This window comes from Salvelinus namaycush, chromosome 15 (genome assembly GCF_016432855.1).
Source record: "Salvelinus namaycush isolate Seneca chromosome 15, SaNama_1.0, whole genome shotgun sequence".
Taxonomy (NCBI): Eukaryota; Metazoa; Chordata; class Actinopteri; order Salmoniformes; family Salmonidae; genus Salvelinus; species Salvelinus namaycush.
In genome coordinates, this window is record NC_052321.1 from 33,749,250 (window position 1) to 33,774,031 (window position 24,782).

At 46.6% G+C, this 24,782-nt stretch overlaps 1 protein-coding gene across 1 annotated transcript in view; it reads left to right on the forward strand.

Moving 5' to 3' along the window:
* The window catches only part of bcl11ba (BAF chromatin remodeling complex subunit BCL11B a), a 42,829-nt gene extending 18,564 nt beyond the window's left edge, over positions 1-24,265 (forward strand). The window contains exons 3-4 of the mRNA XM_039009117.1: positions 20,259-22,151; positions 24,243-24,265. Coding sequence (XP_038865045.1) covers positions 20,259-22,151; positions 24,243-24,265 — 1,916 coding nt within the window. The remainder of the gene's footprint in view (positions 1-20,258; positions 22,152-24,242) is intronic.
* Positions 24,266-24,782: the final 517 nt, after the last annotated feature.

The window sequence follows — 24,782 nt, forward strand, 5'->3', positions numbered from 1 at the left end:
GTCTTGTTTCTGCATGTTTTAGCCTGTTGTGTTGTACTGTACCAGAGACTCAGGTTTCTAGACCCGGGACTGTATACTATACCAGGAAGTTACACCTCAGGTTTCTAGAATAGATTTGGATATAGGTTTTTCTCTCTCTTTTTAAAACTCCATCCCACCCAGTAGAATTGTTGCTCCGCTCACCTCAGAGTGTTTACGTGTGTGTGTAGGTTCTGGTACCGCTACGCTGTCTCTTTAAGGGACTAGACGGCCAGCTACATTTTTTAAGTCCCTCTTCTGCTGCCGTTGGGTAGGGTAGGGGTGTATGAGTGTGTCTGTCTCAGTATGTGTGTGTGTCAGAATGAGGGTGGGGGGGTATGGGACTGTTTCGTACAAATGAAAACAGATTGGACTGGTTATGGGAGTGGGCCTGGTTTGAGTTAGCATGGAGACAGCCGTGCTGTGTGAATGCCATACCCCCCACTACTACCAGCCTCTCCACACTTTACAGGCCTGACAGCCTTTTTCCACCATACGCTCTCTCTCTCTCCCTCTCTCCTCTCTCTCTCCTCTCTCTCTCCTCCCTCTCCCTCTTTCCTCCCTCTCTCCTCTCTCGCTCCTCCCTCTCTCATCCCGCACTCTCTCTCTCTCTCTCTCTCGCTCGCTCTCTATCTCCTCCCTTTCTCTCTGTCACTCTCTCGCTGTCTCTCTCTCTCCCTTTCCCTCTCTCTCTCTCTCTGTCTCTCTCTATCCTCCTCTCTCCCTTTCTCTCTCCTTCTTTCTCGCCCTCCCTCTCTCTCTGTCACTCTCCCTCTCTCTCTCTCTATCCTCCCTTTCTCCCTTTCTCTGTCTTTCTCTGTCTTTCTCTCTCTTTCTCTCGCTTTTCTTCTACCCTCTTCTTTTTTCGCCTGGGAATACAAGAGGCACAGCGTTGCATTCCTAACCTAATCCCGATCGTGATCTTAGACACTTAGTCTTTATCGTCCGAGAAAGAGAGGGAGATGGGGATGGAGAGAGGGAGGAGGTTGCCTCGTTTACCATTAAGAAGGCCACATACGATCCCTGTCCCCCAAGAGGGAAACTCAGGGGGATTTTATGGCCTTGAGTAGGGCCCTTTATTTGTTAACAGACTTAACCTCCCGCACACACCATTCACTCCCAAACACGGCATTCTCCAAACTGTAAATACTCCGTTGAAATACTCAACGGCGACTGTTTATTGATCTATTTATCCATCAGAGGTCCTGAAGCACTGTGAAGCTTTCACGGGGAAGTCAAAGTGAGTGTTTTTATGTGCGGCTGCTTTTAGATCTGCTGTACCTTGTGTGGGCGGAGTGATCGTGGCCTTGACCAAAAGGGGACTGGCTGTGTTTAGAGAAGTGGGAGCCTCTGCCTGTATGTGTTAAGATGTCTGTGTAATCTTATCCAGACACACAGCCCTGACGGACCCCTTTCCTCACTGCATAGCAGAGCAGACAGTACAGTACAGCCTTGTGGCAGTACTCAAACCGATTCGACTCTCTCTCTCTATTCCTCCCTTTTTTTCTCAGTTCTTTCTATATTTCTCTCCTCTCTCTCTCTCTCTCTCTCTCTCTCTTTCTCTCCCTCAATCCCTGCTTTTGTGGGTTTTATTCTCCTTTACACAGTCTGTTAAAGACCTTTGTTTTTAGAGAAAGAGAGAGCGAGGGAGGGGGAGAGGGAGAGAGGGGAAGAGGCTGGGGGAGAGATGGGATTTGTGTGTTTTGTTCTGAAACGTTAGTGAGTATGGCCAGGCTGGACTGGGTAGAACAGAGAGGAAGTGGTGATTGTGTAATTAGTCCATTATTGCAGGCAATTCCCCTCATTTGGAGCTGGCGATGGGTAGAGGCACAATGGCTGGCACTGTGAGGCTGTGTTTGGTACGCCTTATTACCTTTTACAGGTGCTCGTTAAGACAAGCCTTCCACACCTCTAAAACGGCCGCTGATAGCAAACAGAGCTCTCGCCTGTTATGTTATGTTCGTTCTGGTCTGTTTTGTGAATGATCTGGTATCAGTCTAATTGAGTAAGCTTGGCCTTAACCGAAAATAAAAAATCCTGATGAAACAAGAAGAGGCCAAGCCAGGTTTAAACACTCCTAAATGGGCAGTGATGTTGAACGTAGCCCTTATATGTGTTTGTTTGGTGTTGGTTGTGTTGTTCAGTCCTCTGCTACAGTCTGAGTGGAGGTTTTTGGCATAGTTGGTCCTCTGATAGTCTCCTGTCAGAAGGGACCTCTGTAATGATCCAAACCTTATATGGTCCTCTGGGACAGACCTGTCTCCTCATCCCCCTCTCCTCTCTCCCCTAACTCCCCCCATGCCCTGCTCTAACCCTCATCTGGTCTGGATCTGCTCTGCCCCTCTCTCTCTCTCTCTCTCTCTCTCTCTCTCTCTCTCTCTCTCTCTCTCTCTCTCTCTCTCTCTCTCTCTCTCTCTCTCTCTCTCTCTCTCTCTCTCTCTCTCTCTCTCTCTCTTTCTGTCATCACTGTGTAAACACACAGAACCTGACCATAACAGTCCGACCCTGCCTGGCTCCCCTCTCCATTCCCTCCACTCACCCTTCTCCCCACCTCCCGTCTTCCTCTCCCCGTCTCTACTCTCCCCAAATTATGTTATACCTCCACCATAGCTCCTGCAAACAGTTTAAAAAACTCCATCTCAATCCCTCTGTATGTGTTCTGGTAAAACTCCTGGCCCTAGTAATAATGTCACCTGGGTTCCTGTAAAACTCCTGGCCCTAGTAATAATGTAACCCCAGTAAAAGGAAACCTTTAACCAGGAAGCACCTGGAAGCAGGAGGAAAACGTTTGCTTTATTTCTAGCTATGACATCACCATCCTTCCCTCCCCTCTCCTCCCCCCTGTTCCCCAGACTCCTCTCCTGAATTTTCTTGAATTCCGCCACTGTATCGTATTTCCACTGACTACCGTGCAAATAAGCGTGCCATATATTTTTTTCTTCAGTTTCTCATCTGAGGAGTGTCTCTCTCCACCTAATTTCTTTCACATGGTGGTCTATGGAGACACTTGGTCTATGAGAGGTTAGCGAAGCAACACGCTAAGTTGGGACCGGAGGGAGAGGGAAGGCTAATCCGGGCATCCATCTTGTTCTACATTCCAATAAAACCGTCTTAATTAGTATACAACTATAAGAATTCCAATGTAATAATGCCATCACATTTTCATCAAATAATCAGAAATGATTCCTGATAATGGAAAGAAAATGGTGAAATGAAAGACGAGTTGATTGGAAATGTAATGGAAGCCGAGGTGCTGTCATTAAAAACAGACAGAAAAGGAAAGGAGAACAGAAAGAAATAAAATAAGGAATGTTTTCTTCCTGTGGAGGAAGGCTCTCTGTCAGTCCACGGTGTAATACATCTTACTCAGAGGAGAGGTACACTGTTACCTCACAATCTGGGAAAGGACTTGCTGTGTGTGTGTGTGTGTGTGTGTGTGTGTGTGTGTGTGTGTGTGTGTGTGTGTGTGTGTGTGTGTGTGTGTGTGTGTGTGTGTGTGTGTGTGTGTGTGTGTGTGTGTGTGTGTGTGTGTGTGTGTGTTCCAGGAGACTCCCACTTGGCCCACAGCACTTGGACAGTCTTCCTAAAGGGGAGGTTTGGCGGGAGGAATGGACTTTAGAGACTGTCCAAAAATGTGTTGGATTGTGCTCCTGTGCAAATCAGGTTTATGGCACGATCTGTATGGCTGCTTCCACACAGTACTTCCAGACAGACAACCCTTTCTCTTCTATCCCCTAACCTGACAATAGGTTCAATTTTTTTGTAATTTTCATTCAATCCTACACAGGTTTCGACGATAGAGATACAGATAACGCAAAAATCTTTATTGGTAAGACCGATTCCATCACTGTTTTAACTTTGTTTAAAAACCAAACCACTACAATTGCAACTCAATCTGTACACGTAAAAGAACACATTTGATTTCACAAAAAATAACTCCCAACAAACACTATTTAATTTGATATAACACAGCCTCTTTACCAGGCAGCACACGCAGGTGGGCCCTAGCAGGTAGCAGGTTTGTCCTGGTGTTCCTTGCCTCCCTCCACCTACCCCCTTTCCTGTCCTGCGTGTGGCAGGATTAGGGCGACACCGGGGGGCGGGGGGATTACGCCCCCACTGGGCTCCTTCCTGTACCCCTCCTCGATCCCCTCGCCCCCCTCATGAGGTCCGTTCAGGGCCAAGAGTGGGATTAGCGTTCTGGCACTCTCTCTGTTAATCCATCTAATTTGTTAACAGGCCACAGACACAGAGCCTATATACCATAACATTGGTACTGCTTTTATGTTGCTTCTACCATTAGAAATAAAAATGGATCATATTTATATAAGGCCTATCGTGAGCCCTCAGAGTACATTGTGCTATAGGTTAGCCACCCTTCCACAGTCTAGCATATGTGACAGGAGAGGCAGGAGAAGTCTTTCCTCTCTCTTTCTCCCTCTTCCTCCTCTTCTCCTCCTCCTCATCTGTGACTCTAGGCCTTCAGGCCATAGGTGTCGAACCCGTGATCCTCAGACTTTTAAAAGTCACGACACCCCCTTCCTCCCTGTCTTCTCCTCCTCTCCTCCCTCTCTTCTCCTCCTCTCCTCCCTCTCTTCCCCCAGGCTGAGGTTGGAGTGACGGCCCTTTATTGGAACGTCGGGCTTAGTTCTACTGCCTGCTCCAGACTCAGCCTCAGCCCTCCGCCACGTTACCTACAGTCACCAGGCTCAGCTAATGAATTTAATTCATTCTGATTTCACTAAGCTGCTCAGTGTTAGTTTAAAATTCATCAGAAATAATTCTGGAGCAAACCCCCCCTCTAACCCCTCTCCCCCCCCCCCCCCCCCTCCCGACCCTGTTAATTCTTTATTCAACTAATCTCACGTGAGAAGATGGGGACCAGCTACTACAATGCACTCTGGGACGTGGGGATGTCATGTGTCGTCCCCCCCCCCCCCCTAAAAAAACGAAGGGTGTCTTTGTCAGAGAACGAGAGAGGGAATTTATCTTTGACAGACACATAGATTTCATGTCAATTGTCAGACTCACCCCCCCCCCCCCCCCCCCCCCCCCCCCACCGCTCCGAGAAATGGACATGAATATGATCCTATTAAAGACCGTATGACATGAAGTCGAGCGTCTATGGGTAATGTTAATGTTAAAGGAGTTTCAGGGAAGCCTATTGTGTCGAGCACGTTTTGGTTTGAAGCCACAAGTGTCTGCGGGGAGGCTAGCTGTGTAGACGTCTGCTGGTTTCCCAAGGAATCATTTGTCTCTGTGGGAATGTAATGTAGTCTACATTCAAGTTTACCAACATCTCCATTACACCACATTTATTCACCGCTCTGCTAACTAGATGTTTCGCTGAGTGCTGAGCTACTGCGCTCAAATTAAATAAGCGTTGGATATTGTTATATCTTTTTTTTCATTTCCTCAAATTAGCTTTTTTAATTAAAGTTTTTGTCTGGTCCTCTATTTCATTTTTTGTAGAGACATTACACCCACTTCAAAATGACGATTTAGTGATATTAAGCAATTAACACACTCAAACCACTTAATTAAAACAAACAAAAACAGACTGTTTTTATAGTACAACTTCACACACAGAACCGTTCTTCCCCTGTCCCCATACTATAAAAGTACTTTGATGAAAGAAAGGAAAGATGGGAGGAGGGTACATAGAGAGATTGAGTAAGGCATGAATAGGAAGGGTAGAGGGCAATAGACAGAGCGAAATAGATGAATAAGCTGCACAGAGAGAGGGATGAGGAAAAGAGCAATAGGGAGATAGAGCGAGAGGTGAATAGGAGGGGTGTCCAACTGCGTAGAGAGAGGGATGAGGAAGAGAGAAGGAAGACTGCAATAGACAGGGTGTGTGAGTGCAGAGTGCGTTGATCCCACTGAAGTGAAGCTATCCACAGGAGGATTTAGCTGGTCTGGCCTGGCCTGGGTTAGAGAATGGGAAGCAGATGTCTACTGTGTTTGTGTACGTATGTGCGTGTGTTTATACAACGGGTCGGTCTAATCCTGAATGCTGATTGGTTAAAAGCGCATTCCTGCCGGTGTCTATTCCACAAGTTACCACCGGCTAAATCTATGATGTTAAAATGCTTATTTACTCTGTTCCATCTGACTGCTCAATCCTCTGTCTCATCAGCCCAGCCAGGCAATTTATGAACTTGATCTTCACTATAAAAAGCATCTAGACATTATCTCACATTTCTTTTAGACTAACATTTAGTTTTCAACAGCGGCGACTTGTATAAACCTTGCTGTCTGTCTCTCCGATATTTGCAACATTGTTTCACCATTCAAATTCGATCTCCAACTGTCCTGTAGTAATGAACCTGTAGGGGTAGGGAGTCGGGACGTTTCTCAGCCAGTCGAAATCATGAATCAGCTGGCATCATTTTTATGGATTTATACAAGGAAATGTCAATCGAGAAAAGGTTAAACGATGACTGAAGTGCAGCTAGTTTGCAGTCTTTCCAGCTTCAGTTGGAAGTGATTGTGTTAGCTGTGTTGTTGGCTAGCTCCTATGAACAACAGTGTCCTGACGAGAGAGCACATTTTCTATGCCAGGCGAAATCGAGCCTCCTTAGCTCATTGTTATGGATGTATCCAAATAAATGTCACTAGAAAACAGCTTAAACAAATGCAGCTACTGTTGTTATTCTGTCTGCACTGTTTGACGTGACTGTGAGTTAGCCGTAGTTGGCTAGCTAGCTTAGAAGGGACAAGAATTTTGCCAGCCAGTATGACAATGGAACATTTAGAACGAACGACTGGGTATCCATAGATACTGAACGACCGGGTCGCGTCTCTGGCAACCGAACCAATAGAACGAACGACCAGCCGACTTGGGTAGCATCCTTAGCTTTGTTTCGGGACTATATCTTGTGGAAGGATGAAATAGTATGAATTAATTCATCAAAATAATGTTTTCAATGAAAATATGTCAATCGTTATTTGAATATGTTGGTAACCCGTTGTATAAAAGTGATAATGCCCTCGAAGACGGTGTTTGGAGGATATATTGGCATGGTTTGCTGGCCCTTGACTTAGTCTCGGGTCTAACCACACCCGTGTCAATGTATCCTCCAAACACCGTCTTCTCGGGCATTATCCGTGTGTGTGTGTGTGTGTGTGTGTGTGTGTGTGTGTGTGTGTGTGTGTGTGTGTGTGTGTGTGTGTGTGTGTGTGTGTGTGTGTGTGTGTGTGTGTGTGTGTGTGTGTGTGTGTGTGTGTGTGTGTGTGTGTGTGTGTGTGTGTCTCTTGGTCTGTCCACCCCAGCCTCTGGACAGAGAGAGAGATGAGTGTGTCAAACAGGCACTAAAAAACAGCTGCTGGCAGTTTCCTCTGCCTCATTTACACTTAGTAAATCACCCATGATGCCCTGCTCCCCTCGCCTCTGCCGCCTCTCTCCCTCTCTTTCTCTCTCTCTCTCTCTCTTTCTCTCACACACACCAGTGGAGGCTGCTAAGGGGAGGATGCCTCATAAAAATGGCTGGAATGGAGTGAATGGAATGGTATCAACCACATGTGTGTGTGATTCCATTATTATGAGCCGTCATCTCCTCAGCAGCCTCTACTGGCACTCTCTCTCTCTCTCTCTCTCTCTCTCTCTCTCTCTCTCTCTCTCTCTCTCTCTCTCTCTCTCTCTCTCTCTCTCTCTCTCTCTCTCTCTCTCTCTCTCTCCCTCTCTCCCTCTCTCACACACTGGGAACTGTAACAGTGAATACAGGAACAATTGTATTCAGTTTAGGATTAGGCCATACACACTACAGCATATGTTTACTACCCTAGGTAACTGTTCTGCATGGGTGTGTGTATCAATGCAAGAACCTCCAAGCTTTGTACACACACACACACGGCCTGATCTGATTTGCATGTAATTGTTGCCTCTATGCGATTTGCTATGATAGTCATAAACAAGATATTAGTGATTCAAGGTGAGGAACCAGGGGGCTTGGGGACCTCTCCAGATCATAGGCATGGTAATGAAGCCCAGGGCTTAATAATGCAAGAAATGTCAGGAAACGTTTGACAAGCGCAGTGGACGGCTGGGAGGCACCACCTCGCGCCCCTAGCCCTGTGTCATCTTTGTTCTAAATGCAAATGAGTGTGTGGTGACATTGACTCCTTCCAGTGGAGGAGGAGGAGGAGGGAGGGGTTCTAAAGAGGACGCCCCGGGAACACACACACACACACACACACACACACACACACACACACACACACACACACACACACACACACACACACACACACACACACACACACACACACACACACACACACACACACACACACACAGGCCCGGCTGGCTGACTGTGTCCCTGTTCTTAGGGCTATGACGGCTCAACTTCCTGTATGTAAATGAACAGGGGCTTACGGTGCCTTTGGTTGGCTGAGGATAATACTGTAGTCAGCCTATTGATGCAGTTACCAGAGTTCTTTGGTGTTTTCTTAGGCTGCCATGCTGCGATTAAGGCATCTCAGTGGAATGAAAGCTATAGAGGAAGGGGTGTGAGATGGAAAGAGGAAGGTAGAGAGAAGGAGGGCAGAGAGAGAGAGAGGGAGAGAGAGGGAGAGAGAGGGAGAGAGAGGGAGAGAGAGAGAGAGAGAGAGAGAGAGAAGGCAAAAAAAGAACAAGGGCATAGTAAGGAGTGTGGTGTGAAGGTAAGGGGAATAAAATGAACATAATCTGGAGCCTTAATAATGTAAGCATCTTAGTGTGAGAACCTTGTGTAGTTCAAAGGGCCGCGGCTGGCTTTAGAGAGCCAGGTTAAAACAGCACGAAGATCCCAAGGTTATCTCTCTAAGCTCTGGTGAACAGGACGGACAGGTTTGAAGTGGGATTTACCCTCCCTTGTGACCTATCCCCCGCAACCTCTCTCTCTCGCCCATCTCCCACACGAACGCACATACACAGTTCATAAGCGTGAGCAAGCAGTCACACAACTGTGCACACACACACGGACACACTTTGTTGATCTCTTAGGTGATCATTGGAACACATACTGTAGAGAGAGTAGATTTGTACACTCTAAGAAAAAAGGGTGCTATCTAGAACCTAAAATGGTTCTTCGGCTGTACCCGTAGGAGAACCCTTTGAAGAACCCTTTTTGGTTATAGGTAGAACCCTTAAGGTTCCAGGTATGACCCTTTTGGAACCTTTTTTTTCTTCAAAAAACGGTGTTGTATATTTGCTCATTGATTTATAATTCTCTGTATGAACATTCCCAAGTCTTTGTGTGTGTGTGTGTGTGTGTGTGTGTGTGTGTGTGTGTGTGTGTGTGTGTGTGTGTGTGTGTGTGTGTGTGTGTGTGTGTGTGTGTGTGTGTGTGTGTGTGTGTGTGTGTGTGTGTGTGTGTGTGTGTGTGTGTGTGTGGAAGTGTGAAAGGTGGCTACATAACAGCAGTGTTGAGTGAGTCAAAGAGTCTTCCTACTCAGATCTGATTCATATAGGATTTATTGGGTCCTGGTAGCTTAGTCGTACTACCGTTACTCATGTCGACTATTACAGAGGACTCTGCTGAACTCCAATGGCGCCTCGTCCCTTCCCCCTCCACCCCGACCAATGTAATAACCGTATACTGTGGACTGTACACCCTGAGAACAATTCATAATCAATTACCTCGAAAATAAGGGGCTGGGAATTGTCTGTTACTCATATAATAATTAGCTTTATTATTGTCCTCCCTCCATAACCTCCCTCCCTCTCCTCCCCAATCGCCTCACAAAGCGTGACAAATAGAGCCTAGTTGGTCTCGCAATAACACGGGCCTCTCTCTGCATTTGTCTTATTTCCAGGCTAGCGCAAAAGGCCTGGTGAGAGAATGAATGTAATAATTTGATGGCCCCAGCACTCGTGACATTAATCGTGCACTGTCTGGCGATTGGCACTTCCCCAGTAATTGTACATGGAGAGGCTAGCCCCCGTCCACCTCCCTCCCTCCCTATCTCCCTCCCTCCCTCAGCCACATGCAGCCGAGCCAAGCGGGTGCACTGCAGCCTACTATAATAGCTGTGATTTAATTTAGCTATTTAACCTGTAATTCCAGCAATATTTATTGAGGAGCGAGGGGAGAAAATTGGGCCATTAGCCGGGTGAGGATGAATACATTGAGATGAAAATGAACACTCCTAACTGGTAGTTGACCTTCGCGTTTTGTAGCCGTTTTTTTATTAGCGCCGGCCACAGTAATTACTGCAAATTGAATCATAGTGAAAACTCAAATCATTCCGTAATGAGCATTTTTATTCGTTGCTGCACACTAAGGCCGCCAGGGCTGTGTAGTGGTGTCTCTCTCTCCCTCTCTCTCTGTGTGTGTGTGTGTGCTCGTGCGTGTGCGTGAGAGAGACGTTCATTTACTAGGAGATGGTAAATTAACGTCCTAGCCTGTATTTTATCCTGGATGTGTTCTGTGATTGATGTCAACCTGTTTCAGTTCTACATGCTTCCTGTCCAGATAAATGGCATCCTACTGACTGCTGCTCTCTTCACATCATCATGCCTGAGCATTCCCCCTCAACACGGACCATTCTCCTGCTTTTTGGTTGGTTTGTTTTGTTTGGATAGAGGGATGGAACTGGCTGCCTACAGGTCATTCTCACACCCCCCCCCCCCCCCCCCCGCCCCATCTCTTTCTCCTTCTTTCCTTCCCCCTTCTTCTCCCTTCTTCTTCTTCAGATGTTTATTTTTTTGTTGACAGCCTGGAAAAAATGAAAATGGGATGGGGGAAGGGTAATGTGCCAATTTATTTGTCACCATTGTCTTGTGTTTTTTTTTGTTTTTTTGTCTTGACGACATATGGCTGCTCCTGTTAGACGTGGGGAGATGCAAATGGGGGGGGGGAGTCTGCCTTTAAATGAGGCAGCGGCGCTGACATGAGGCTTTTTGAAGAGCGCACATCACAACACTCCAGGGACCAACAGCAGGGGAGCTCCCACAATGCAGTGCGGCAGGCAGGCAGCTCCGTCCCCTTCTCCTTTCTCCAGCCACCCACCCACCCACCTCTTGCCTCCCTGGTTAGAACAGAACAGAGCAGAGCTATACAATGGTATTAATCATAGCAGGATGCAGGGCTGGAGAGGAGTCTTTTTAATGTGTCCCAAATGACACCCTGTTTCCTATATAGAGCACTACTTTTGACCAGGGGCCATAGTACTGTACTTTATAGGGAATGATTGCCATTTGGAATGCATTTTAACAGAATGCATACAGTCCTCATTTACCTTCTCCCTCTGTCTGTTTCTGTTTCCTGCCCACCAGCAGTCTCTAAGGAGGAAACCAGACACAGGCTACACTGTCGCAAACCCAGATCTGAATTCAGTGTGTGTGTGTGTGTGTGTGTGTGTGTGTGGGTGTGGGTGTGGGTGTGTGTGTACGTGCGTGCGTTTGTGTGTGTGTGTGTGTGCGTGTGTGCGTGCGTTTGCGTGCGAACTCACAGACAAAATGCATTGGCACGCAGACACACACACACACACACACACACACACACACACACACACACACACACACACACACACACACACACACACACACACACACACGTATATATACTTTGATATTTAGTTTCCCCCCCCAGAATTGAGGAAAGTATTATATGTGTGTCCCTGCTCACACACACATGTAAACTTGTCCCTGTATCCCTCTGCGGTGGAGCATGCAAAAACCTTGATTAATCCACTCTATCTGGACAGACGGGAATTATGTCTGACAATTACATGTGTTTGATGTGCTCTTCTGGTGGCATTCAAAATATTATATTTATTTCACATACACACACACACACACACACACACACACACACAGAACACACACTCACATTCACACTCACAGTCATATACTTACAAAAATCAAAAAAAGATGCTAAATTATTACATTGAGGTTCCATAATATTTAGTTCCCCCTTAGAGTTTAGGAAAGTATTATAAAATAAATTCTATTTAATTTCAGATTTAGGGCATTCCTGCCCATATTTATAATTTAAATATTTAGAAACGGATTATTGAACAATTATTAAATTATGAAAATATTTAATAGTCTGAGAGGAAATAAGAATGATGGAGTTTGTATACTTCAATCCCTTTCTTTTATTCAATGGATGGACAACCCCCCGCTCACAGATCCAGCATGTCAGCACACTACGACTATTCATATCTCCTCCTCTCCCGCTTTCTCCCCTCCCTTGCTGTCTCTCTCTTACATTCCTCTCTCGCGCTTTACCCTCTCTCCATCTTTCCCTATCCCTCTCCCTCTGTAAGCCATCCAACAGCCCTCCTGCCAAAGATGTGTGTGAACGCGGGCCAAACCAAACACAGGCATCGGGCCAGCCCAACACGGCACGCTTCCACTAATAGAATGAGAAAGGGCTTCCAGAACCAACCAGGGCTGTTACAGGACGGCAGACTTCTTTACGCTGGATAATGGCTTAATGACAGCCTAAATGAAGTCCCCACAGTAAAAACCAATGTCAGCAAATGAACACCTCATTAGAAGATCCTATAGAGCTTTGTCTCCTCCCCTGCGCAGCTTCCTCATCAGTTTAGCACCCCGATCTTTTATTGTGTTGTCGAAGAAGATCTCTCAAATTCCAGGAGATTTTTTGGGGGGCGGATGGTGGCCCCCCCTTTGTCAACAGCTATTACAATTTGGTTCGGTAGTTTGTAAAAAAATCCCACTCTCGTTCTCTCTCTCTCTCTCTCTCTCTCTCTCTCTCTCTCTCTCTCTCTCTCTCTCTCTCTCTCTCTCTCTCTCTCTTTTTGCATCTTTTTGTTTTTCAAAACACCACACAAACCAAGGCTTATAACGACAAGTGAATGCAAATTTGCCAAATGAATGAAAATGACTATTCTGTTTTTTTTTCTTTTTCGCCCTCTGTCTGTCTCCCTCCTCTTTCTCTCTCCCTCCTACGACTAAAATGATACGGAGTAATGATTCTGAGCTTTTATTTTAATCTCCTAAATGCGGTCGGATAACAATGAAAACCCAACAGTGGCGAAACTTAGTCGCGGTTATTTTGTGTGATTCACGTACAAACACAGACATCCAATTTACTGCATTCTCCCTCATTTTCATTGCTTGGAGAGAGGAAATGACTGAGATGTGATTGGTTAGATATGTCACAATCGAGGAAGTTAGCTGTGTGAGAAGAGAAGGCTTTGTAAATTACCTGCTTTGGATAACACGATGGTTCTGCCAGCCTGGACAGTGATTGGTCAATGTCTCATGTCTCCTTGGCAACTCATCTGTGTTGAGACTATAGGGAATCTGGGACCTCTGTCTCTTTGCTGTGTGTGTGTACGTGTGTATATGTGTATGTGTTCATTCACGTGTGCATAAGTGCATGCCTGTGGGTGTGCGTTCATGCAAGTGTGTGTGTGTGCTCCTAAAGCCCATATTGGCATGCAGCATTTGACACGGCCTGTTTGGAAACCTAAGATCGTTATTAGCCATAATTTCTAGCTAATTGAATCAGGGGCTTAGCGTGGAGCGAGGCAGTGTCCATGGATGACACACACAGTGGTGTCCCCTCTCTCTTCCCATACTCTCTCCCCGTTCTCTCCCCTCTCGCTCCCTGTTTTCTCCCCTCTCGCTCCCTGTTCTCCCCTCTCTCTCCCCGTTCTCTCTCCTCTCTCTCTCTCCTCTCTCTCTCCTCTCTCTCCCCTCTCTCTCCCCGTTCTCTTCCTTCTCTCTTCCATTTCTCTCCCCTCTCTCTTCCCTCTCTCTCCCCTCTCTCTCTTCCTGTTCTTCTCTCCCCTCTCTCTCCCTGTTCTCTCCCCTCTCTATCCCTGTTCTCTCCCCTCTCTCTCCCTGTTCTCTCCCCTCTCTCTCCCTGTTCTCTCCCCTCTCTCTCCCTGTTCTCTCCCCTCTCTCTCCCTGTTCTCTCCCCTCTCTATCCCTGTTCTCTCCCCTCTCTCTCCCTGTTCTCCCCTCTCTCACCTTGTTCTCTCCCCTCTCTCTCTCGTATCTCCTCTCTCTCTCCTCTCGCTCCCCTTTCTCTCCCCATCTTCTCTCCTCTCTCTCCCCACTCTGTCTCTCTCTCTCCCCACTCTCCCTCTCTCTCCTCTCCATGCAGCAGCTGTTTCACAATGGGAGTTTGTCCCATGGAAAACAAGATCATTACTCTCTCCCTTACTGCTTCTTTAAAACTCCCACCAACTCAGGGAGAAGAAGCCCACAGTCTCTTCTCATTATACTTAGGGAACTTTTCTCTCTTGGAGAAGTGGAGTTTTAGTCTTTTCTTTCTTGGGCTTGGTAGTAGAGTGAGAAATGGTCATGGTGAAATGGGAGTCTGTTCTTGAGAGAGTTATGGTAAAGTGGTATCTGTCTGTCTGGTTGAGGGAGACTGGCAGTACAGCGGTTCCTCTCTACAGTGTGAGAGGATGTGATATCTCTATTGGTGGTGAAGCAGTTCTCCTTCAAGTCACGATCCAAGTCTAACCATTTCTGGTTGTGTATCAGTTTTTTCAGAATGTGTGTGTGTGCGTGAGTGAGTGAGTGAGTGAATGAGAGCAGTGAGTGAGAGCAGTGAGTTAGTGAGTGAGTGAGTGAGTGAGTGAGTGAGTGAGTGAGTGAGTGAGTAAGTGAGTGAGTGAGAGCAGTGAGTGAGTGAGTGAGTGAGTGAGAGCAGTGAGTGAGTGAGTGAGAGCAGTGAGTGAGTGAGAGCAGTGAGTGAGTGAGTGAGTGAGAGCAGTGAGTGAGTGAGAGCAGTGAGAGCAGTGAGTGAGTGAGTGAGAGCAGTGAGTGAGTGAGTGAGAGCAGTGAGTGAGAGCAGTGAGTGAGTGAGTGAGAGCAGTGAGTGAGTGAGAGCAGTGAGTGAGTGAGTGAGTGAGTGAGAGCAGTGAGTGAGTGAGAGCAGTGAGTGAGTGAGTGAGAGCAGTGAGTGAATGAGAGCAGTGAGTGAGTGAGAGCAGTGAGTGAGTGAGTGAGAGCAGTGAGTGAGTGAGAGCAGTGAGAGCAGTGAGAGTGAGTGAGTGAGTGAGTGAGTGAGTGAGTGAGTGAGTGAGTGAGTGAGAGCAGTGAGTGAGTGAGAGCAGTGAGTGAGTGAGAGCGGTGAGTGAGTGAGTGAGAGCAGTGAGTGAGTGAGTGAGTGAGAGCAGTGAGTGAGTGAGTGAGTGAGTGAGTGAGTGAGTGAGTGAGAGCAGTGAGTGAGTGAGAGCAGTGAGTGAGTGAGAGCAGTGAGTGAGTGAGAGCAGTGAGTGAGTGAGTGAGAGCAGTGAGTGAGTGAGAGCAGTGAGTGAGTGAGTGAGAGCAGTGAGTGAGTGAGAGCAGTGAGTGAGAGAGAGCAGTGAGTGAGTGAGAGCAGTGAGTGAGTGAGTGAGTGAGTGAGTGAGAGCAGTGAGTGAGTGAGAGCAGTGAGTGAGTGAGTGAGAGCAGTGAGTGAGTGAGTGAGAGCAGTGAGTGAGTGAGAGCAGTGAGTGAGTGAGTGAGAGCAGTGAGTGAGTGAGTGAGAGCAGTGAGTGAGTGAGAGCAGTGCCGCAGGTTTTTTCTCTCTCCCACTCCCTCGTTCTCTCCTTTTTTTTCATATGGAAATGGGAAATAATGGGGTGATTAAATAGAGCTGTATATTAAAGTACAGCTGACATTAGAATTAGCATAATGTGCTCTCGCCTCGGGCTGCATACTTTATTTGCCATCTGCGTCGGACTCCTTCCCCCCGGGAGGATTCACACTGAACACTCCTCAATAAACTCACGGCCCACTCCACTACCTCCCTCTGTCACAGGGCACTAATACCATCCCAGGGAGTGGATGCCGGACAGAGGCAGACAGTCATTCTCCTTAATTGTGGGGTGGAAATGAATTAAATGAGCATTCGGCCCCCTGATGACTTTTGTTGTGAAGAAGTTCGGACAGTAAAGTGGAGTGGACTGTGTTGTTTACACCCAGGCAGTTTAAAGCAAAAGGGTGAGAGATACAGGGAGGGAGAGAGATAGAGGGAGAGAGAGAGGGAGAGAGATAGAGGGAGAGAGAGATATGGAGGGAGAGAGATATGGAGGGAGGGAGGGAGGCAGGGAGATACGGAGGGAGGGAGGGAGGGAGGGAGGGAGGGAGGGAGGGAGGGAGGGAGGGAGGGAGGGAGAGATAGAGGGAGGGAGCGAGAGAGAGAGAGAGATAGTGGGGGAGAGAGATAGTCGGAGGGAGAGAGATAAAGGGAAGGAGAGAGAGATAGAGGGAGAGAGAGATGCCTTGGTTGTTTTCCAGTGTTTTGTGTTTCCTTTATGGAGCATTAGGGCTTTGAAAAGGACTTGACCATAAAACAACATGGTGGGGGAGGGAGGGGTGGAGAGAGGAAATATGGGAGGGGGCTGTTGTCAGATGAAGTAAGGAAAGTGTGTTGGGGGGGTTGAGGAGTTTGTATGAGCGAGGGTGGAATAATGTATTTGTGTATTTGTGTTTGTGAGAGGGCTTCAGCGAATTGTTTGTGAGTGTATTTATGTCTGTGTGTGTGTGTGCGTAGTGGGAGGGGGGGTGGATTAATGTTGGTGGAATGGGGAAGGGGAGAGAGGGAGAAACGTGGCTGGGTGTTGGCAGAGGGTAGGGGGTAGGTTAATGCATAGCCCTTCAAGAGTCCTGAGATGCCTGAAGCGGTGTCTATGTGTGTTTGTGCATGTGTGTGTATGTGTGTGTGTGTGCCTGCGTGATAGAGTGTATGCTGTGTCCACTATAATTAAGTGAAAGGGTTTACAGGGCCAGAGCTTCAGTACTGAGGTGAGCAGCTGTTCCTTGTCTTCCTTAACACACATCAGACACACACACACACACACACACACACACAGACACACGGATGCACGCACACACACGTCAGACAGACAGCCAGCCATTAACATATCATAACTTCCCCACACAGCTCCACGTATAGCAGGGAAAACACTTTTACACTCAGACTGTTTCAATGCAGCATTCCTCTAAGTGTTAGGAGACATGGCAGGTTGAAAAGTTTTCTGTCCAGACAGATTGATTGAGCCATTCTTTGAGCTGACACGCAGATGACTATAATTGATAGGATGCAAATCATAGTGTTACAGGGAAGAAAAAAACAAACATTTGTGAAATTGTTTTATACGAACGTTGAGGTTACAGTGTAGCATACGTTTTAAGACATTTTCCAACATGTATTTTTATCTTGGACAATAATGTAGAAAACAAGTAGTTCTGTGTATCGTACACTTTTGAAGATTTCCTTTGGTCTGTGGCACTGAAATCAAATATAGTCATGTGAGTATTTCTTAATGCATGTACATTCTAAATGCACATGATTCGCAATTTTACATACATGCAAAAAAATAAAAATGTCATCATAAGCAGCCCTATAACAGTTTTTTTTGTTTGATTATTTTATTCAAATAATAATAAGATGGATTCACATGTCTGTGACCTGAATTTACTTTGTATTTTGGGTCGGACATCTCTGTTACATCTGCATTGTGTCCCAGTGTTCACTATCCTTCTCCTATATGTCCTTTCTCTGCAGCTCTCTGCCCTGTGGACCAATGACAGGCTAAACCTATTTGACACACTACATTGTAGAACAATAGGACACTCTGGCCACTCACATGGTGTGTTTGATCTGAGAAATATGTTTCTCGATCCTTTGTGTGTGGAGTATTTCATACTTAATGTACATACACTCAGGCACAAACCTCTGAATCAAATACCGAAACAATTACAGCAGCATATGATTTCCTCTGTATTCTGAACTTGGCGCATTAGGTTAAAACAGCAAGCTTTCATTTAATAAATGAAACTAATTTCCAAGAGCACAATTACCATTTCCCACTTTATACGTGTGTTTTACCCCAATCCCCTAGGAGTGTGGCGTTCTGTGTTTAGCATCCGTCTCCACTGTATGTGCTGGATATTCTGCTTGTTTGTGTCGCTGCGGTAACGAGTCCCCACAGTAACAAGTCCCCTTTGCATTACCAAACTGCATGTGTAACTCAGAGGCTGGGCCTTCAATTAGTCATGTTGGTTAAAGGTACAGAGCTATGCCGAGCACCAGGCCTAGAACCCCCCATCTCTCTCTCTCTGTCTCTCTTTCCTCCTCTCCACTTCTCTCTCTCTCTCCTCTTCTCTTGCTCTCTCTCCTCTTCTCTCTCCTCTTCTCTCTCCTCTTCTCTCTCCTCTTCTCTCTCCTCTTCTCTCTCCTCTTCTCTCTCTCTCTCTCTCTCTCTCTCTCTCTCTCTCTCTCTCTCTCTCTCTCTCTCTCTCTCTCTCTCTCTCTCTCTCTCTCTCTCTCTCTCTCTCTCTCTCTCTCTCTCTCTCTCTCTCTCTCTCTCTCTCTCTCTCTCTCTCTCTCTCTCTCTCTCACTCACTCACTCACTCACTCACTCACTCACTCACTCACTCACTCACTCACTCACTCACTCACTCACTCACTCACTCACTCACTCACTCACTCACTCACTCACTCACTCACTCACTCACTCACTCACTCTCTACTACAGCAGTATTGGTTTGATCACAGCCAAAGCTCTGTTTACACTTTCCAATCCCTATTGATCTTAGAGGAATCACTAAGGGAATCAGGACAAAGCAGCTTTTGGGTTTAGTTCCTAAGATATGTGCTTTGATAGATGGATGTCTGTCTGTGCTGGTTGAATTGTTAAATTTCCATCCTGCATTTGTGTGGGTGGAATGGACCCAGGGCATATTTTCACATGTTCAGGACAGTGAACCAGGGAGGCCTTAGTTATACTATAAAGTCAATGATGACAGAGTCAATATTTGAGCCCTCGTCTTAATGTGTGTGGAGAGTTATTAAATGTAGTGACTCTCCCTTTGCGATGTTGAGCAATAGACACGGCGAAAGAAGTTATACCACTCTTGGGATTTTTCTATTCTATCCGACCTTTATTTATACTGGGATTCCCATTGAGGTCAGAAGACCCATTTCAGGAAGAAGACCTGTAACAATAGAAACATGGAAAACTTCACCCAAGATTTTCCTCAAAAGCTGTGAAGTATCATCTGCCATGATTTCTTCAATTTGCGTCTAGAATGACACAACGCAGCACCCCGTGGATGTCAGTTAAACACCAATGACTTAAATACCAAAATTACAACCCCAAGACCAGTAAACATTTATGTTTCAATCTCTCCATCCGTTTTCTCCTTCTATTAGCAGTCATTTGTCTTGATGCACCACCATGTTAGTCTTTATTTTCCTCCCTTCCTTTTTCTTCCTTTTTTATTTGTTCCTCCCTCGCGGCACTGTGCCTTTATTGGTTGGAAAGTGATAAGAGTTCCTTAAATCACACTTTAAGTTGTACTTTCTTACTATAGAGCCATATTACTTTGGCGTCTCTGTCTCCGTGACGATTAAAGTCCCTCTGTTTGGAGGACTTCATGGGTTTTAAAGACACACACACACACACACACGAGCGTGCACACGCACACGCACACACACACGCACACACACACACACACACACACACACACACACACACACACACACACACACACACACACACACACACACACACACACACACAAAAACGTGCACACACGCACTTGCATGGTGTAATAATTCAGCGATTTGTAAGGAGGAGAGATTAAAGAGCACTTAAACCGGTGGATACAGTGTTCCCACCTCGGCAGTCCAATCCACAGTCACTATGGTAATGCACTTGTCAAAAGCCTGATACGTATGTCCCATTTATGTGACAACATGATGTTTCCACTACTAGAGGTATTAGGCAAATATGATGCGGATAACAAAAGTGTGTCCGACAGCTCTTTCTCTGCAAAGTTCCACTCTTTGTACAAATCAACACATGACCGGGTGATAGCCACGTTTCTCAGCGGTGACTTTCCGTCCCGCGAACGCTGTCAGATATCCACGTTGTGCTTCAACTGTTTTACTCTGTCATGCTGTTCTCCTCATGCAGATGAAATATGCTTATTGTAAGGAGCTACGGCATCTGAAATACAAACACACTCGCCACAAATCCATTTAAAGGAAAACACCACTCGAAAACCTTCGACCATTAGTCCGCAGTCCCAAAATGTTTTGCATGTTAGCATTTACGTTTTCAGGATGTTGGACTTTCAGGAAGCAAAGTGTCACTTGCCAGGTCATCATGAGGATGCATTTTGCTTGATTTTTACTGACTTCCAAATACCTTTATACACAAATCTAAATAGAATTCCTCAGATAGATGTAAAGTCACTGCCTTTTAATTCATTGTAAAATATGTTTTAATCATTTTCCTTTCTGGTGTGTGTTTCTCCTGTGTTGCAGGAGGAAGGGATGAGCCTTCTAGCTACATCTGCACCACGTGTAAGCAGCACTTCCCCAGCGCCTGGTTCCTTCTACAGCACGCCCAGAACACCCACGGCATCCGCATCTACCTGGAATCCAACCCCTCCAGCGCATCGCTCACCCCCCGCATCACCATCCCCGGGCCCCCCATGGGCCAGGACTCCATCCCCCAGTCTCCCCTCACCAATTTCCTGGGAGAGAGCAACCCCTTCCACCTGCTGAGGATGACCGGGCCCATGCTCCGAGAGCCCCCACCAGGCTTCATGGAGAACCGCGGAGGCCTCCCCAACACACCTCCCTTCGTCAGCCCCCCACCCCGCCACCACCTGGACCCCCACCGGCTGGAACGCCTTAGTGCCGAAGAAATGGGGCTCATCTCCCAGCACCCCAGTGCCTTCGAGAGGGTGATGCGGCTAACGCCGATGGCCATCGAATCCCAGTCCATGGACTTCTCCAGGCGGCTCCGGCAGCTGGCAGGGAACAACAACGTGGCCACCCCTCCTCTGTCGCCCAGCCGGGCCAACCCTATGCACCGCCTGCTCAACCCCAACCCCTTCCAGCCCAGCCCAAAGTCGCCCTTTCTCAGCACCCCGCCCCTGCCGCCCATGCCCCCCAACAGCACCACCCCGCCCCAGACGCAGGCCAAGAGCAAGTCATGCGAGTTCTGTGGGAAGACCTTCAAGTTCCAGAGTAACCTGGTGGTCCACCGGCGGAGCCACACCGGGGAGAAGCCCTATAAGTGTCAGCTGTGTGACCATGCCTGCTCCCAGGCCAGCAAGCTGAAGAGACACATGAAAACACACATGCATAAGTCTGGTTCCATGACAGGACGGTCTGACGACGGGCTCTCCACCACCAGCTCACCGGAGCCGGGCACCAGCGACGTGACAGGAGAGGGCATGAAGAACCGAGATGGAGACTTCAGGGGTGAGGGCGAAGAGGAGGAAGAGGAGGAGGAGGAAGAGGAGCCGGAGAATGAGAGCAGGCCGGTGTCAAACTTCAGCATGGACAACATGGAGTTCTACCGTAACCGTGAGAACGGCTCCAAGCCGCCATCAGACGAGAAGAATGCCCTCTCTCTCGGCAAGATGGTGGAGAGTGTGGGCCTGAGCACTATACAGCAGTACAATAACTTGATAGTCGACAATCGTAAAAATCGGATGCTCTTCTCCAAGAGGGGGTCCGACGGGCAGCGGGACACTGGGGATGAGGACTCTGTGGTGGGAGAGATGGAGAGGGAGCACCATCACCACCAGATGGAAAGGGACCACCAGAAGCCCACGGTCAATGGCAGGAACTGTGGCTCCGGCGACTCTTTCTCAGGCCTGTTCCCCCGCAAACCCACTCCCATCACCAGCCCCTGCTTGTCCAACTCCTCCAACAAGAGGATCAAGATTGAGAAGGACCTGGAAATGCCCTCGGCGCCCCTCATCCCCTCCGAGAACGTCTACTCCCAGTGGCTGGTGGGATACGCTGCCTCACGACACTTCATCAAAGACCCTTTCCTGGGCTTTACCCACTCCAGACAATCTCCCTTCGGCACCTCCTCTGAGCACTCGTCTGAGAACGGCAGCCTGCGCTTCTCCACGCCCCCCGGGGACCTCCTGGATGGCGGCCTGTCGGGGCGCAGCGGCACAGCCAGCGGGGGCAGCACCCCTCACCTGGGGGGCCCGGGACCTGGCCGGCCCAGCTCCAAGGAGAGCAGACGGAGCGACACCTGCGAGTACTGCGGCAAGGTGTTCAAGAATTGCAGCAACCTGACAGTGCACCGGCGCAGCCACACGGGAGAGAGGCCCTACAAGTGCGAGCTGTGCAACTACGCCTGCGCCCAGAGCTCCAAGCTCACCCGCCACATGAAGACCCACGGGCAGATGGGTAAGGAAGTGTACCGCTGTGACATTTGCCAAATGCCCTTCAGCGTGTACAGCACTCTCGAGAAACACATGAAAAAGTGGCACGGGGAACATTTGATGACCAACGAGGTCAAAATTGAGCAAGCCGAGAGAAGCTAAGCCAGATTTTCCTATTTTGCCTCTTTCGCCACACATTGACTTAATACAAAAATACAAAAAGGGGTAGCTGGATACTCTTTTTCTTAAATATCGAATTTTGGGTTAATTTTATGTTTTTGCCTGAGAAACTGCCAACCGAGAAAAACAATTAAACAAACAAACAAATATTAACACCAATTGAAGCCGATCTAAACTGCCTCATTTGGCTAAAGGTCCTTTTTAACGGTCGGTCAGAGGCTGAATTAAATGATAACATATGTGGAGCCTTTAACTGTGCAATAATTTCTGTATTTAATGGATTTTGTAATATTTTGGCATGTGCAGGTACATTTTTATTTAGTCATTTTAAATTTGTTTGACTTTTTATTTTAATTGCTGGGATTTTATTTGATTATTTTTCAACCCAGAGGATGTCCTGAGATTTATTTGCAGACAAAAAAAATATTTGAATACTCTTTAGGCCGCTGCTCATAGGAAATTGTATATTTAAAGCTACACATGTAATTTCTTGAAGAGAAGCCAAATTTTATCTTTTCATTTTTAGAAAGCATACCTGAGAAAGCTATTTTTTGTTTGTTATACACGACAGGATATACGTACGCGGACAACAATCCTTTGGCATTGTAGCGTGAACCGACTTTTAACATGTCAATCTAATTAGATATGTAGCACTGAATGTCAATTATGACAGTAAATCTAAAGAGAACATCGAGGTTCACAAACCCTGCCTCCTCCCAAGTAAATACATTTATTAAAAAGAAGGAAGAAAAATAAACGGGTTATCACAAAGGCAGCTGCTTAGCGGTACCTAGTACCAACCCGCACAGACGACGCTAGAACAACAGAGATACCGCTTATTTCTAAAGAAGCCCCTCACAGTTCTCTCACACTGTTTACATCTAAACAAGCCTGTCCTAAACTCACCATAACTCATCCTAAGCACAACATACCTGCTATGACAATGCAAGTACTGACGTTTTTTGTTTTTTTTTGTTCAATCTTTTATCACACAGTTGTAGGATGGCTAAACCGTCGGGCTAAACTGCGCAGCTTTATAACGAGAGAGAGCAGGGAGATCTTAGGGTGAGCTATAGGGCCTCTCCCCTCTCCTTTATTTTCCCATTCACCCCCTCATTATCATTCCGTGGATGAGTTGAACACAATTGCCCATGCCCACAGATTACACCCTCCCCCAATCCCCTGTCCCTTGTCTCTGATACTCACTCCCTCTCACTCCTCTGCCAGCTAACTATTAAAACTCCCAGTACTGTTACTAACTCCCTGTCGGACACTCAGTACAGAGTAGCATTACAGAGAGTCTTATCACCTTCAGTCTCACTCAGTACCTGGCAGCCATTTCAAACTGCATTACGATAGACGCATACTCTAGGGATCTATATCTTTATAGATATCTTATCTTTCTGGATCTGGATCTTTTAAATGTCCTCTTTTTCTGTTTTGATCACCATTCATATTTAATGTTACTCTTGGTAATACTTTTTGGAATCAGTAACATATGTCATCTACTGCATTGTTCAGTTTAGGAAGGGGCTGGGTAGCGGTGGTCACAGCCATAGCGGATTAGAATGACATAAAATGGATTTAAACATGATTATTAATAACTATTACATTCAGTGACAATGTTTATGATATCACTTGAAAACAGCCCTATGCATTTTTTTCTAGAAATATCTAGCAATCGTTTTGAAAAATGAATTTATACTGTATAGTAAAAAGTCTGATTGTATAGTGTGCCATAGTCAAAATGTTTATGATGTTGACTTTTTCTTCTGGTTAATATTGTTAAGTCCCCTGTGAGACAGAACCAGTGGCAGTTAGTTAGTGATATGCAGACCAGTAAATTGCACAGTTCTAGATACATACAGTGTCTGTAGAAGTCTGTTGAGCGTGTGCCCAAACAGTAAGACAATTTTTTCTTTCTTTCCTCATTCAGGGCTCCCTGTGATGTGTAGTTGAACGCATTCTGAGAAGTAGCAACTCTGACACACACAGAATGCACAGCTGAGTGAGCTTTTTAGGAAAGCAAGCACCAACCTTTGCCCAAATCACCACTCCCTGTTATTTTGAATAATGTACCCCGTCCTACCCCCCTGTTCCGATCCCCCTCAAGTTGACCTTTGACATCCAAGTATTTTTTTATTTTTTTTATTTTTAGAATTGAGGTAAAAATATGTCATTGAGAAGAAATAGAAAAACATGAACAGCTCTTTGCAGTTGACCCGCACTTTATGATTTGTCTCTTTTTTTTTTACACACAAAAAAGAAAAAGAAAATTGAAAATACGGCTTCTGAGCAAGAAATGACTTCGACTGGATTTATTCGGCCTGGGTAACGGGTTCTAGAGTTTGGAATCAGTTGAGATTGAAGTGCTAGCATTGCTATAGGCGTGGCTTTCCCAATGCTGGCACTATAAAAATGAAAAATTAATTTATTGGGACAGTTTTTGTACTGCCATTCAATTTGACATGAGTGT